Here is a 15,982-nt window from a genome sequence, read left to right on the forward strand (position 1 = left end):
GGCTTGGCTTGTAGCTTTAGACCTAAAAGAGGCATACCTGCATGTACCAATCAGACAGTCATGCAGAAGATACCTCAGATTCATAGCTGGCTCAATGCACTACCAATTCTCTGCACTGCCCTTTGGCTTATCTACTGCACCCAGGGTCTTCACAAAATGCTTGGCACCAGTAATTGCATTTTGCAGACAAAGAGGAATACAAATATATCCTTACTTGGACAGCTGCCTTATTCAAGCAGAGAACAAGGACATACTACTACAGCATCTGGCTTTTGTAAAAAGATTACTAACAGTTCTAGGGTACACAGTAAATGAAAATAAATCAAAACTTGTACCCTCTTAAGAGATAATATTCCTGGGTGCAAGCTTAAATACAACTGCCCAGATGGCTTATCTCACGCCAGACAAACAAAGGCAACTGACTACTTATTTCAAAATGTTGGCAACAAACACCCAGTTAACTGCAAGAAAAATTCAGCAGGCTTTGGGCTTCATGGCATCCTGCATTCTGCTAATTCCATATGCACGACTGCATATGAGGAAACTACAATGGTATCTAAAAAGTGTTTGTACTCAACAGTGCCACAGCCTGGAAACAATAATTACACTCATTCCCTGCCTGCAACAGGAGTTTCGATGGTGGGCAAAGGCCTGTCACCACAACAAGGGGCAGCCATTCACCATACCCCCAGCCAGGCAGACATTGACAACAGATGCATCATATTATGCCTGGGGGGCCCACATGGCAGGAAGATGTATTCAGGGCTCATGGTCCACAATCCAAATGCATCTACATATCAATCAAAAAGAGATGCTAGCTGTTCAAAATGCCCTGACAGCCTTCAAGGATCTACTTCATCCAGGACAACTACTGATAAAGACGGACAATACTACAGTCATGTGGTACATAAACAAGCAGGGAGGCACACATTCCTACCACCTTTGCAGACTAGCCATGACTTTGTGGAACATAGCATTGACTTACCAAGTACATCTGCAAGCACAATTCCTGCCAGGAAAGATTAATACTCTGGCAGACGAACTAAGCAGAAACCTCATGGATCCCCACGAGTGGAAAATGGATCCAAAAGTCTTCAACATGATAACAAAGAATTGGGGATGCCCGGACATAGATCTATTTGCCTCCCCACACAATCGCCAGCTACAGAGATTTTGCACAAGGACTTATCACAAGCAAGCATGGAAAGTGGATGCTCTATCTTTCAGCTGGAAAAACTTAACAGTATATGCCTTTCCCTCACTGCCTCTCCTTCCCAAGGTACTCCTAAAGGTCAGACAGGAGAAGCCAAAAAATGATACTGATTGCCCCAGACTGGCCCCGCCAGCACTGATATCCAATTCTAAGGAACTTGACTCAATGCTCAGCATGGACATTACCTCAAATTCCTCACTTACTGACCCACCAAAACAATCAGATCCTGCACAGCCAACTCAGGACCTTAAATCTGGCAGCATGGCGGATAACGTAGCTTTTCAAAACACAACTCTCTCTAAAGCGGTGATGGATGTTATCTTGGAGGCCAGGAGGCCCAGTACCAGAAAATCTTATGCAGAAAAATGGAAGAGATTCTGTGCTTGGAACCAGGCACAAGGAATTGACATGATTGTGCCAAATATCCCTCAGATTTTGTAATATTAACTGAGATGCTGGACAAAGGCCTATCCTTTTCATCAATCAAGATTCATGCCTCTGCCATTTCAGCTCATTACAATACAGAGCCACCTATTTTTTCTCATCCTTTATTAAGGCAGTACCTCAGAGGAGCCAAAAACTTACGGCCTCCAAGGAGATCACCAATACCTGCATGGGACCTCAATTATGTCTTGGAAAAACTCACTCTGCCTCCTTTTGAGCCAGCCGCTACAGCTGATATAAAATTTTTATCATGGAAAACAGCTCTGCTCCTAGCAATAACCTGTGCAAGACAAGTCTCAGAGCTGCAGGCACTCATGGCTGTGGAACCTTTTATCATTTTCCATCCAGATAGGGTTTCTCTAAGGACAAACCCCACATTTATGCCTAAGGTAGTGTCCAGTGTGGCCCTCAACCAAACTATTCATTTGCCTACCTTTTGTCCAAACCCACAGAATAAGGGTGAGAAACTTCTGCATTCTTTGGACATAGACAGCTGCGCTTCTACATGGACAGAACCAAAGCTTTCAGAAAGACTGAGCAATTACTGGTAGCATATGCTGCAGGATCACAAGGAAAGGCTATCTCTAAGCAGACTGTTTCAAAGTGGATAGGTCACTGCATTCGTTTATGCTATTCTCAACATGGCAAATCAGTGCCTAAAGGCATTAGACCACATTCAACCAGAGCAGCAGCCACTTCAGCAGCCTTCCTCAGAGGAGTGCCAACCAAAGACATTTTAGAGGCTGCAACCTGGAGTTCAGTGCACACTTTTACAAAGCACTATCACTTACCACTCTCCTCCAAATCCAGGGCAGGCTTTGCCACTGCAGTACTGCAGGGCCTCATAGCCGTTCCTAATTCTATTTAGTTCCAGCCTCCCAACCTTAGCTTTGGGATTCAACACAATTGTAATGACTGCAACAGTGAAACACAGTGAACATAGTACAGTTGTGTACCTAACCTACCATAAATGTAGATGTTCGAGTGTATTCACTGTTGCAGTCCAGGTTACCCACCCACCCACCATCCCCCTTATCTTTGCTGGACCTTATCTGTACTTCTCTATTCTATACAACCTATGTGGTGTACTTGCTTGTAGATGAAGGAAACTTGTTAGTTGGTGCATGCATGCTTTATTGACATTTTTTAAGCCTACCCTTTTGGGGGCACCTGACATCTGGGGCAAGAAAAACTGAAGAAAATGGCGTCGGCTGCTTCTTGTATACCCCTGACGACCTGATGTCAGGGAAGGGGCGACAGCAGCAGATGCAGGACCCAGGACTTTGGAATTCAGGCCGACTGAGGGCAACCTGCCAGCAGGATTACCCAAATGTAATGACTGCAACAGTGAATACACTCGAACATCTACATTTATGGTAAGTGTACACAACTGTACTTTCTTAATGGTAAGGAATACAAGCCATAGATCTACACCTAAGAGTCTATAAGAGACTAAGTACAGGGTGAGGGCTTCAAGCTTGTCTTGGTAACTAAAGATGTTCTTCGTGTTTAACTTGCAGTCATCACAATATGGGTTATCCCTGCCAGGGTAGCCCTCGGCCGGCCCGAATACCAGAGGCTTAGTATTTCTGCATCGGTTGCTGTCGCTTCAGGACTGACATCAGGTCATCAGTAGTATAAAGTAAGGCAGCCGACGCCATTACATCGGTCTTTCTTGCCGTGGAGCCCAAAGCAGAAGCAGTTCGCACGAGTGCCGTTCGGCTGCTACCTGAGTTTCATCTACCGATTTGAAGCTGAATTCTTCTAAAGGTAAGTACCCCGTTGAGGATCCTTTATTCTTGCATTAACTGCTCTCAGAAAAAGTTAACAATTGTCTCGCCTGTGGAAAGCAAATACCATACCGAGACTTTCATTCTTACTGCATCACTTGTTTAGGCCCAGACCACGGCGTCCCCCACTGTCGCTTCTGTGCTTTGCTCAATGCCAGAACTATCTGTCGTCGGGCCCTTATTGTAGCTAGATATTTTTGCTTACAGTCCTCGAACTCCAATATGGCTTCAGTAAGCCATCCGACAGCAGATCTTCTGAAAAAAATGTAAAGACAGAGACAGACCACATAGGTCCAAACCTACCGACGACGCTTCCCTTAAATTAGTCGCCAGTTCTCCGGTCCTGATACCTGCTTCTGTGGATTTGCAGGCCACTACCGAGACCCTTTCGGAGTCAGGTACAGATCCTGTGGTCATCTCTAACTTGGATGGGTCCAGAGCCGCTGACCAGGAACCAGCTTCCGAGGAAGCCCTTTGCACTACCGATTCTCGACACAAACCGACATCTTCTTTCGCAACTACCGTTCTTTCGAAAACTACTGAGTTTCTTAGGCCCAGGGTATGAACCACACCCAAGAAACTGACGACCCAATCTCAGGCACCTGCTTCTTTGCCTCAGTCTCAAATGCTTAAAATAGCGGAAGACCTTATCATGCTGATCAGGGAAAGACAAGCTACCCCCCTCCAAAAGGAAAAGAGATCTGTCCCCTGTAGTTTTGTCTGAACAAGAGTCAGATGACTGTGATGCATCTAAATATGAAGACATGCAACCCCTCTCTACTTATGAGGATTTTGATGCAGAGGATTCCATCCCTTTCACCTCTCCCCCAGAGGATTTTCCTTTGGTGAAACCCTTCATACCTTAAGGGAGCATTTCCAATGGGAGAGTCAGGATTACCTTAGTCTTAGATCTTGCACACTACAGACCCTTGGTCATCCCCCCAGTCCTTGATGTTGTGGAGGATGTTTTCCTGGAATCCAGCTTGACTCCTGACACCCTCCCTCCTGCACCCAGAAAAACAGACCGGTACTATAGAGTCCCTGACTCATACAAATTTCTTTTTAAAAATCCTACTGCTGACCCTGAGATAATTTCTCAAGGGCCTAAAGGAATCAAAGCAACCTCTGCTAAGAATCCTACCCCCTCAGATAGGGATTCCCAAGCACTAGACAGATGGGGTAAAAAAGTATACACCTCAGCTACTCTTGCTATCAGGGCACTAAATTGTCAGTTCCATGTGCTAAAATTTCAGCAACATACCCTGGAACTCCTCAAACAAAAATGTCTTCCTTTCCTGCTTGTGCAGAATCTAAAGAGTTACAAGAGTTAATGCATTCTGCAAGTCAGGTAACTAAACACACCTTGCACTGTGGTTTTGATGCCCTAGAAGCTTCTTGCAGGGCAGCAGTCACTGGATCTGTCATTAGAAGGCATGCATGGCTTAAGGAACAGCCCTTGCCACACCATGTCAAATCTAAATTGTTGGATGCTCCCTTGCACAAAGACAACTTATTTGGCACTAAGGCAGAAGAGGTCTTAAAAAAGATGGAAGAAAAAGCAAAATTTATGCAGACAGTTAAGGATTTCTTACAGGTCTAGCCACCCAGGTTCAGCAGGCATTATCCCACCAAGCACTGGTTATTTCCTGCTCCCACTAAACCAGTCCAGCCAGACCCCCCCAGACAGCAGCCACAGGGAATGCAAAGATTTAAGCAGTGGACTACCTCCACTTCAAAACTAGGGAGTTCTAAGCCACCTCCTTATGGTAAGAACTCACAGTGACTCACCTCCCCCACCTCCTCCCTCGGCCCACCTTCACTTACCCCTAGGAGGAAAACTCTCCTTTCATGCAAGCACCTGGGCCACCATTACCAACGGCCACTGGGTTCTCAACATAGTGTCCCAGGGATACAGATTTTCTTTCCGCACCCTTCCTACCCCAAAAGGGTTCCCAGATCTACCTCCAAACCAGTGGGCAGAGACGCAAAAGCAAGTCCTTTCCCTGCTGTCTATGAGGACAGTAGAGCATGTTCCTGCAAAACAGAGAGGCCAAGGTTTCTACTCCAGACTTTTTCTGGTACCCAGAAAAGAGGGCAACTGGCGCCCCATCCTCAATCTATCCATTCTAAACAACTTCCTGGTGATCCCAAAATTCAAAATGCTCACCCTCAAGCAGCTGTTACCCATGCTGTCCAAGGATGCTTTGCTAGCCACCCTAGATCTAAAAGAGGCCTACCTCCATATTCCTATCAGGGAATCTTGCAGGAAATATCTCCGTTTCAGGGCAGGATCTCAGCATGTTCAGTTGTCTTCGTTTCCCTTTGGCGTATTTACTGCTCCCAGAGTTTTTCATAAAATGTTTGGCTGCGGCTATTGCCTTTTGCAGACAAAGTAATATCCAGATTTACCCATACTTAGATGACTGCCTAATTCGGGCAGACAGCCAGGAAAAGCTGCTCAAGCACCTGGCCTTTGTAAAGTCCCTACTAGCTTCCATAGGGTGCACAATCAACGAAAAGAAATATAAACAGGTGCCCATCCAAAGGATTATATTCCTGGGAGCAAGCCTGGACACAGCATCCAAGATGGCATTCCTTACACCAGAAAAGCAAAATTTCCTGACAGCCTACTTCTCTCAACTAGCCACCAGACCCGAGCTATCTGCAAGGATCGATGGCATCTTGCATACTACTCATTCCATATGTCAGACTGCATATGATGAAACTTCAGTGGTACCTTAAAACCCATTGGTGTCAACACTCTCAAGACCTGGAGACTCTTATACCTATAATTCCTTGCCTCAGAAAAGTTTTCTTTGGTGGGCAACAGCATGCTCCCACAACAAGGGACTACCTTTCTCACCACCCCCCGATGCCCAGACCCTCACCACAGACGCATCAGACTATGCCTGGGGTGCACACCTGGGCGGCAGGTGCATACAGGGCCAATAGAGCCTACAGCAAATCCCTCTGCACATCAGTCAAAAAGAGATGATGGCTGTCTAGCATGCCTTGTTAGCTTTCAAGCCCCTTCTCTCCCCAGGGGCTCTCCTGATCAAAACAGACAACACCACTGTAATGTGGTATATCAACAAGCAGGGAGGGACTCACGGCTACCCTCTATGCAGGCTGGCCATGACCCTTTGGCACACAGCCTCTGCCATGCAACTCCACCTGTTAGCATAATTCCTACCAGGTTCTCTCAACTCTCTGGCAGACCAATTAAGCAGAAATCTTCTGGACCCACACAAGTGGCAGCTTAACAGAAGAACCTTCACCCAAATAACTCAGGAATGGGTCACCCCAAAGGTCGACTTATTTGCCTTCCACATCAGCCATCAGCTCAACAAATTCTGCACCAGGGAGCATCACTGCATGGCTTGGACAGTGGATACCCTGTCCTTCCCCTGGGTCAATCTATCAGTCTATGCCTTTCCTGCACTACCTCTCACCCCCAGGGTACTGCTCAAAATAAAGGAGGAAAAACCAAGGACAATTCTTATAGCTCCAGACTGGCCTCGCCAGCACTGGTACCCCTTGCTGTGCAGCCTGTCCCCACTGCCACCATGGCATCTTCCTCAGATTTCACACCTCCTGACCCAGAGGGAAGGGGAATTCATGCATCCCGTATTGCAGACACTCAGTTTGGCAGCTTGGCTTATTCCCTAACCCCCAATCAATCTGCCAACCTCAGTAAACAGGTTCTAGATGTTATACATGAGACCAGATGCCCTAGCACTAGAAAGTCTTATGCTGACAAATGGAAAAGGTTCTGCACCTGGATTCAGGCTAAGGGAGCCAATACGGCATAACCCTCCCTCTCATCCTAGATTACTTAGATGACCTACTACAGAGTGGCCTCTCTTTTTCCTCTATTAAAATTTATGCCTCTGCTATCTCTGCTCATTTTCCCACTGAGCAGCCCCTTTTCTCACACCCTTTGATCAAACAGTTCCTAAGAGGGGCTAGCAACTTGAGACCACCCAGACGTCCACCAACCCCAGCTTGGGACCTTAACTTTGTGTTGGAAAAGCTCACCCTGCCCCCCCCCCCCTTCGAACCAGCTTCTTTTGCAGAGCTAACATTTCTGTCCTGGAAGACAGCTTTCCTTCTGGCCATCACTTCAACCAGAAGAGTCTCCGAGCTGCAAGCACTCATGGCTGTGGAACCCTTCATCATCTTCCATGCTGACAGGGTATCCCCTCAGGACTAACCCATCCTTCATGCCCAAGGTAGTGTCCAGTGTGGCTCTCCACCAATCCATTCATTTGCCCACCATTTTTCCTAATCCCCAGAACAAGAGGGAAAGTATCCTGCACTCTCTAGATGTGCACAGACTGCTCAGATTCTATCTAGACAGGACTAAATCCTTCAGAAAGTCTGATCAATTGCTGGTTAGCTTTGCTACAATGCCAGAAGGCAAAGCCATCTCCAAACAAACCATTTTCAAATGGATAGCACACTGCATCCATTTCTGCTACAAAGAACACAGAAAGCCTCCACCCAAGGGGGTCAGGACTCACTCCACCAGAGCAGCCTCCACCTCTGCAGCTTTCCTCAGAGGAGTCCCCTCCAGCAACATCCTGGAGGCTGCCACGTGGACATCTGTTCACACTTTTACCAAACATTACCACCTGCCTCTCTTCTCCAAATCCAGGGCAGGGTTTGCCTTTACAGTCTTGCAGGGCATCCTAGCCAGCCCCTAGTTTCCTTGACTGCCTCCACCCATTTCTGCAGCTTTGGGAATCAACCCAAATGTGATGACTGCAACAGTGAAACACGAAGAACATAGTACAGTTGTGTACACTTACCATAAATGTAGATGTTCGTGTGTATTCACTGTTGCAGTCCTGGTTTCCCTCCCTCCATCCCTCTTTTTTCTTCTCTTTCCTTACAAGGGACATATTGATATTTACTTTCTACTGGTGGGGTTCTTCCACCAGAACCTGCCTCCTACTTGGGGGCTCCTGACAGGTTAGGGCAAGAAAAACTGATGTAATGGTGTTGGCTGCCTTACTTTATACTACTGACGACCTGACGTCAGTCCTGAAGTGACAGCAACCAACGCAGAAATACTAAGCCTCTGGTATTCGGGCTGGCTGGGGCTACCCTAGCAGGGATAACCCAAATGTGATGACTGCAACAGTGAATACACTCGAACATCTACATTTATGGTAAGTGTACACAACTGTACTGTCTTTACACCAAAAATCGTTTTAGGTAGGAAGATTTTGGGTCTTTTTAGCTGTGTGATGTCTCTGAGTAGGTACATGCTGGGTGGGAATTGTATTCTGTAATTGGCCTAATCAGAGGTGAGTACAGCAGGATGATAACTTCTTTTGACACTGGTGCGATGTCTTTAGGTATCAGTTGTACTGCACAGAATGATTTCCTGACTGCTGATGCTACACGTGGGGTGAAGGAGAGGGTGTTATCAACCAAGATGACAACATCTCTGCCTACTATATCAGTTTTGAGTGGGGTATTGGCTATATTGTGAGTTATAGATGAGCTCCACTCTCCAGCTGAATTTTTGACATCGATGCCATGTACACATAATAAGCTGGTTCTGATCAAAGGCCCAGTTCTGTTTCTCTTTTTTAAGCACCTTTCTTGTTTCAGAAAGATGCTTAACAAGTTTATGTTCTTTCTAAATATTACTGCAAAGGCTACTTTGCTGGTAACACCCAAGCTTGTGATTGCCTGATTGACAGATTTGGGTATATAGTGGTGTTAGGTGGTGATAGAAAATACTTTGCCGGATGTTGGACCAGAGTAGCATCAGTATGACTTCAGATGTCAGCAAGTAACCCATTTTCTATGTACACATAGTGGTCAGTGTACTCTACAATCTGTATACACAGGTAAAGCTTTATTATAGAGGAGTGATACAGTTAGCAAGTAGTTTGAGGATTCCTAAAAAAAGTGTTGTACTAAGCACATTTTCTTTTGCTGGTTTAATAGGAAGCCATTTGGAACAAATGTTTTGTTTGACGGAAAATGTTCATAACAGTATTAACAGTGTAATAATGTTAATTATTTAATCAGATGTAGGATTTAAAAAGTTCACAACTGGGTAGGTGGGGACCCAGTAGTGGACTCCTTAAGAGCAAACTCTGCTTGTATTTAACCGCAAAAAGAAGGCAGGTGCCCCAACGTTCACTGATAATCAAAAGTAAAGCACCAAAACCAGGAACTGTGACACGAACAGTTTAATACAAGTAACACTGAAAATTCACAACACGTTTTCGTCCTTGACTTCATCAGATAACAGCACTCTGGTGAACTCACCTTAAATACATTAACTAATTACTGATAGCCAATGACAAAACTTATCAAATCAATTAATTAATTGAAAAGTAATTAAAAACACATACACATATATACACAAATTATACTTCCTAAAACCACCATGAAGATCATACCCTATAATAATTAACATGTACAAAAAATAAAAATATATATATAAATATGAATATATATATATGTAAATGAACCATTTCTAAAATCTTAACATTTTGTTCTAAAAATATAATATTAACATCTATCTGGAATGGTGTAACAATACTATAATTTAGCAGACCTCAGCTTTAACACTGGCTTAAGTGAAATCATGTCATTGAGACCTGGTGTTCTGTTGGCTTCTAAAACAATTTGCCAAAATAATTCTCTGTATTCCACCAGTGTTTCCCAATTCCCCCCTCTAGGGTCGACTGGCACACTTTCTAACACAAAAAATCTAAATGTAGCTAATTTACATACACTGGTGTGCTTATATAATGCATTATTTTATTTTATTTATTTTACATTTGTTAACCGGGGGTGTCTGACTGAGCCGAAAAGGCCCTTTTTCAGCAGAGGCCCGGGGAGAAAAGCTCCACAAAGAAAAATTACAGACACATTTAGTTATTTAGACATAATCAATATACACACAAATTACAAGAGACATGTCTTTACAGTGGTATGCGGCACAAACAGTTACAGTGGAGAGAACAGTCAAAAAAGATATTAATTTTAAAAATAAAGGTAAGTAATAGATTTGTGGTGTACAGCTGAACTTTGGAATGTAGGTAGAATACATACATAGTACACAGGTACAGTACATACATTGTAGATTAGCCAGTGTTTGTGAGTAAGATTGAAAAACTATTATCAATTGCTCTAGATTTAGTATGCATATGTTATCCCCTGGGGAGCAATCATGGCACTGCCAACTTTGCTTGAGATGTTGCCTGATGAGGTCTTTAAAGGAGGCTTTGGATGATGTGTTTTGAATGCTAGTAGGGACAGAGTTCCATTTTTAGCCAATGAACTACTATATAGTGCATCTCCAAAGCTATTGTAGCTGTTGGTGACTTCTAGTAGTAGTTTGCTTGATGATCTAAGAGGCCTTTTGGCTGAGTGATGTTGTACTAGGTTTTTGAGGGCAGGACACTTATTGGGGAGGTAATAGATAGAATGACAGAGGCAGAGCTGATTGTAGGTTAGGAGGTTGGGCAGTTCAAGCCAGGGAGCTGTCTCAAAGCAGTACAGTGATGAGTTCTATATGAGCAATTTGCAGCAAAGCGGCAATTCTGTTATAGCAAGCTTCCATTTTGCTTAGTTCAGTTTTGTTGAGATTAGTCAGAATGGGAGCTGCATACAGTAGGGTGGATAGAAGTTGGGAGCGAGCAATGGCTGATCTTGTGTTGTTGGTAAGAAATGGTTTGATACGGTAGAGTGACCCCAGTTTGGCATGTACTTTTTTAATAGTTAAGTTCAGATGACTATCAAATTTTAGGTGGGAGTCTATGGTTATTCCCAATAGCTTAGCCTGTGCCACTGGAGCAATTGGAGTAGCATTTGTGGAGTAGATAGTGAATTGACTGTTAGTGTTTTTGTTAGAACTGGTTATAATCATAAGCTGAGTTTTCTTTGGATTGAGGATAAGTTGGGCTTTGGTAAGGTAGTTTTCAACGTCAGAGAATGCTAGTTGAGTTGTTTGCAGGAGGATGGGAATGTTTTGTGCAGCACAGATTAAGGTAGTGTCATCTGCATACTGAATTATAGATGCATGCTGTGTGGAGGTGTGGAGGTCATTTGTGAAGACTGTGAATAGTAGTGGTCCTAAGATAGAACCCTGTGGGACTCCTATAGTTATGGGCAGCTGAGGAGAGAGAGAATTTTCCCATTTCACAGCTTGGTACCTGTCAGTTAAGTAGCTTTGGAACCAGGTAAGAGTGGAATTAGATAGATGATATTGGTTTAGTTTGTTTAGCAGGATTTGGTGTAGACTGTGTCAAATGCTTTGGACATATCCAAAAAGAGTTGACACTTGCAGGCCTTCATTTTTGAGACGGTTTACTGCATCTGTGAAGCAGAGGAGAGCTGTAGTGGTACTATGGGCAGGTCTGAAACCATGCTGAGTAGGTGACAGGATGTTGCAGTCTAGGAGATAGTTTAGCATCTGGGTATGGATGCATTTTCTAGGATTTTGGCCAGGGGAGAGTAAAGCAATGGGTCTGTAGTTATTAAGTTCAGTGGAGGTCCCGCCTTTATGTATGGGTGTAACATAGGATATTTTCCAGAGTTTAGGCACATAGTTTTCAACAATTGATCTGTTTATGAGAGTGGAGACTGGGATAGCAATAGCATCTGCTGTAAGTTTCAAGAAATAGCTGGGGAGTAGGCCGGCTGCTGTTGATGAGGTTTTAGTTTGGAGAGCATGCCTTTGATTGAAGTGGTGGAAACTGTTTTGAGGATAAAGCTAGTGTTAGGGTTATTTGTGTTGCGGGAGGTAGTGAGGAAAGAACTGTCCTGTGATATTAAGGGTAGAGTTCAGTTCACAAAGTGGGAGTTGAATTGTGTTTCATGGGAACTTTAGTGTCAGGGTGGTTGGTTTGGGGTAGCCTTTTGGGTGGATTTTAGTAGCTGGTTTACATTTTGCCAAAATTTTTGTGGGTTGTGTTGGTATTTAGTTTGTAATGTTGTGTAGTAGGATTTTTGTCCAGCCGAATGCATTTTTGCACGGTTGCGCAGTTCTTGGTACTTAGTTAGGGTTTGTGTTTCTTTGTTTTTTGATAGTAACGCCAGGCAGTGTCTCTGGACTTGAGGATTTGTTTGGTTTCTTTACTGAGCCATGGGTTTGTAGAGGTTCTAACCTTGATTTTGCAATGGAGCGACAGTGTCTAGGTGTTGTAGAAATGTTTTGTTGAAATATGCTACAGCCTGGTCAAGTGGGAGGGTTTTAGGGGTCCAGTCACAGTTACACAGTAAAGTGTTGAGGACCTCAGGAGAGAATTTTTGTGTTTCTAGTGGATATATAGTTAGTGGTTTTGCATATGCTTGTTCTACTACGATAAAGTATATTATGTTGTGGTCACTTAAGGTGTCTGGGAGACTGCCTGTGTGAGGGTACAATGTGGGGTTGCTAGTTAGGACCCAGTCAAGGATGGATTCCCTTTTAGATTTTTTATCACACCTAGTTGGAATTTGGACTAGCTGCTGGTAGCCATGGAGATTTATTAGATTACTTGGTGGTTCTGATATACAGGTGAACCAATCTAGGTTGAAGTCCCCCAGAATAAGGGTTTCTTGTGAGTATGTGGAAGAACACCAGGATAAGAAGTCTTCAAGGCTAGCAGTATTTTCTTTTTTGGTCCTAATGTCATATTATTTTCTTTTTTGGTCCTAATGTCATATAAATGTTCGTAAATTCTGGGTAGGTGGGGACCCAGTAGTGGACTCCTTAAGAGCAAACTCTGCTTGTATTTAATCGAAAGAGTAACTTAATTGCATAGAAAATATATAATTATGTCTTATGAGTTTTAAGCTAGCATCACTAACAGCCATTAGTACCAATTTGTGTAATTATATTTGTGTGTGTGTGTGTGTGTGTGTATATATATATATATATATATATATATATATATATATATATATATATATAGAGAGAGAGAGAGAGAGCGAGAGAGAGAGAGAGAGATTTATATAAAGAGATAGACAGATGTAGATGTAGATACTTGTTAGTATGTATTATTGTGTTCTGTTTTTCAGTAAATGTACTCATTTTTTTCTAGGTCAGGTAGGAAAACTGAGAACTGTCCTTGCTTTCTAAATGTGTATGTTAATGTATTTTGATGTCTCTTTGTGTGTGCAGCTGGAAGTGAAGGAGGAAGCCAGCAATAATAAAAATGTTAAGGTGCATTGTGATGAGGAGGAAATGAAAATGCACCAGCTCAATATTCAAGTCCGTGAAGTCTTTGTGAACCGCTTTATTCAGATGTTCGCAGACTATGAAGTGTTTGTTATTCAGCCAAGTCAGGACAAGGAGTCCTGGTTCACCAACAGGGAGCAGATGCAGAACTTTGACAAAGTGAGTGTTTAGAGAAATGCATTCAAGTATATTTTTCAGAAATGTTATATAACACTTAATTTTTAGTTTGCAACTTAAAGAGCACCTAGCATAATGTTTATATAGGCACCGAAGCATTTTTCTGTTTATCATTCTCAGGCTTGCTTCCACAGTTGCTAAAGATATTTGTATGGGAATATCTGGAATCATCAGCCTGCATAATATGGTTTCTTGCTAGCACCTAATGTAGAATTTTGTTAATTTAGAGATAAGTGGTATAAAAAGGGGAATTGTGTTGCTGGACATAGAGTAGCAAAACAAATCAAGGTAAGAAAATAATTTGGTTACAATCTGTTTCCTCTTAATAAAAAGTAGGTTCATTGCTTAAGTGAGAAAATCTAATTTTAAAGTTTCTAGATATTATCTTTTACAAATGTTTTCATGTTGTCCAAAAGCAGTGTTGTTATTTATGACCATTGTTTTTCTGTAATTCTTGTAAACATTTTAGAGATCATCCATTGAATTACCATAACAGAAGCAGGGTGTGCATTATTGGCTTTTTAATTTGTATTTCAGAGGTGGGCTAAGGTTGGTATTTCAGTGTTCTTAGCACCCTTGAACAGTAATTTGCAGACATGCATTGTTAACTGATTGATTGCAGCTAACAAGTGACTGTTAATGTGTTTTCAGAGGAGAGAAATGAAATTAAGAACATGATTGTGTGTAGTCATCACATGACTTCTTTCACTCCCTGCAATTGCTAATTTTCTTGTTCTTTTATAATGTGTTTATCATGCTGTGATTGAGAATACTGTTTATACTAATAACAGTATTCAGCTGTTATCCAAAAGGAGACTATATTTAGAAAGATAACATGGAAATTTGTTAAGATTTCTGTTTCACTTTGTTCTTTTTCTTGCTTTCCAGGCCTCTTTTCTGTCTGATCAGCCTGAACCTTACTTGCCTTTCCTCTCAAGGTTCCTGGAGACACAGATGTTTGCTTCATTTATTGACATGAAAATCATGTGCCATGATGAAGAGAAGGATCCTGTTCTAAGGGTATTTGATTCCAGAGTAGAAAAAATTAGAATGCTGAATGTGAGGACTCCAACCCTACGAACGTCAATGTATCAAAAGTGCACTACCGTCGAAGAAGCTGGTGCGGCTTTACACTATTAAACAAAAATTATGTTGTAGTGGAAAAGTTAATTTATTTGCTGTCAGTAAGTGGACAGCCAGTATGGGTGAGGTAATTGCTAATTTGAAACACTTTTCAACATTTAAGGAAAGATTTTGACACTTTTGTGCTAAAGCCTTTGATTGGTATTGACAAGTATGGTTGTAGGTGACTAGTGAAAACATTGTAGACCCTTTTATTTCTTTATTTGTGAAAGTGCAGGCTGCCTTTACACGATATTTTCTTTGAACTGCAGCAAAGTAGTAGAAAGTTGGCAATATGTGGTAACTGCCAGCATCTATAGCATTTTTCAAGCTGTTATTATCTCCTTGCTTAGCTGTTTCTTACTTTTGTCTGAAGTTCATTTTTACTACATATGTCTTACACGACAGTGACCAAGTTCAATCGTATTTACTAATTTTATGTTGGTACACTGCTAGAATACAGAAAAGAGTGATCACAGTGCTTTAGTTAAGAGTTTCTTTGTCACAGAATTTACTTCAGTATCATGCTTCATTCCTTGTCACTTTGAGGAGATAGGTTTTACTGCAACCACCACATGTAATAAACATTGGTATTTTGCACAAGACGGTATGATGGATGCGTAACATTTGCTGAAACAAAATGCTGCATACATTACCTTACTTTGAAAAACAATCTACCAAAGCTTACAAGTATTATTTCTTTTTAAAACTGTCCAAAGTATCCCCTAAGTGTTCTTTAATAGTTGCATAAAACAATTATTTTGTATCTGAAGCATCTAAATATTATATGAAACAGCATATGCAGCTCACATGCTGAAAGAACAAGCTTTTATTTTAGCAAAAAATGAAGTTCATTCCTTTTCACTGTCTGTGGGTATGGTTTGTCCTGCAAAATTTCATGTTTCTACAAAAAAAAGTTCCACTTTGGCCATTTGAAAAGGTGGCATCCCTAATCATAAAAGAGGGCAGGCCTGCTGGCTGAGTTGCATGTTAATGACTCAGTCTGGGGAGTGGTTAATGTTAATTGGCCCTGTGCTCTCC

At 42.4% G+C, this 15,982-nt stretch overlaps 1 protein-coding gene across 2 annotated transcripts in view; it reads left to right on the top strand.

Annotated features, from left to right (window-relative positions):
- DENND5A (DENN domain containing 5A) overlaps positions 1-15,982 on the top strand; it is a 1,739,423-nt gene that overhangs the window by 1,025,381 nt on the left and 698,060 nt on the right. For both annotated transcript variants that reach the window (XM_044059112.1, XM_044059111.1), the window contains exons 7-8: positions 13,586-13,801; positions 14,708-14,939. In XM_044059112.1, coding sequence (XP_043915047.1) covers positions 13,586-13,801; positions 14,708-14,939 — 448 coding nt within the window. The remainder of the gene's footprint in view (positions 1-13,585; positions 13,802-14,707; positions 14,940-15,982) is intronic.

Source organism: Protopterus annectens, chromosome 17.part0 (genome assembly GCF_019279795.1).
Source record: "Protopterus annectens isolate FY-2018-M chromosome 17.part0, PAN1.0, whole genome shotgun sequence".
NCBI lineage: Eukaryota > Metazoa > Chordata > Ceratodontiformes > Protopteridae > Protopterus > Protopterus annectens.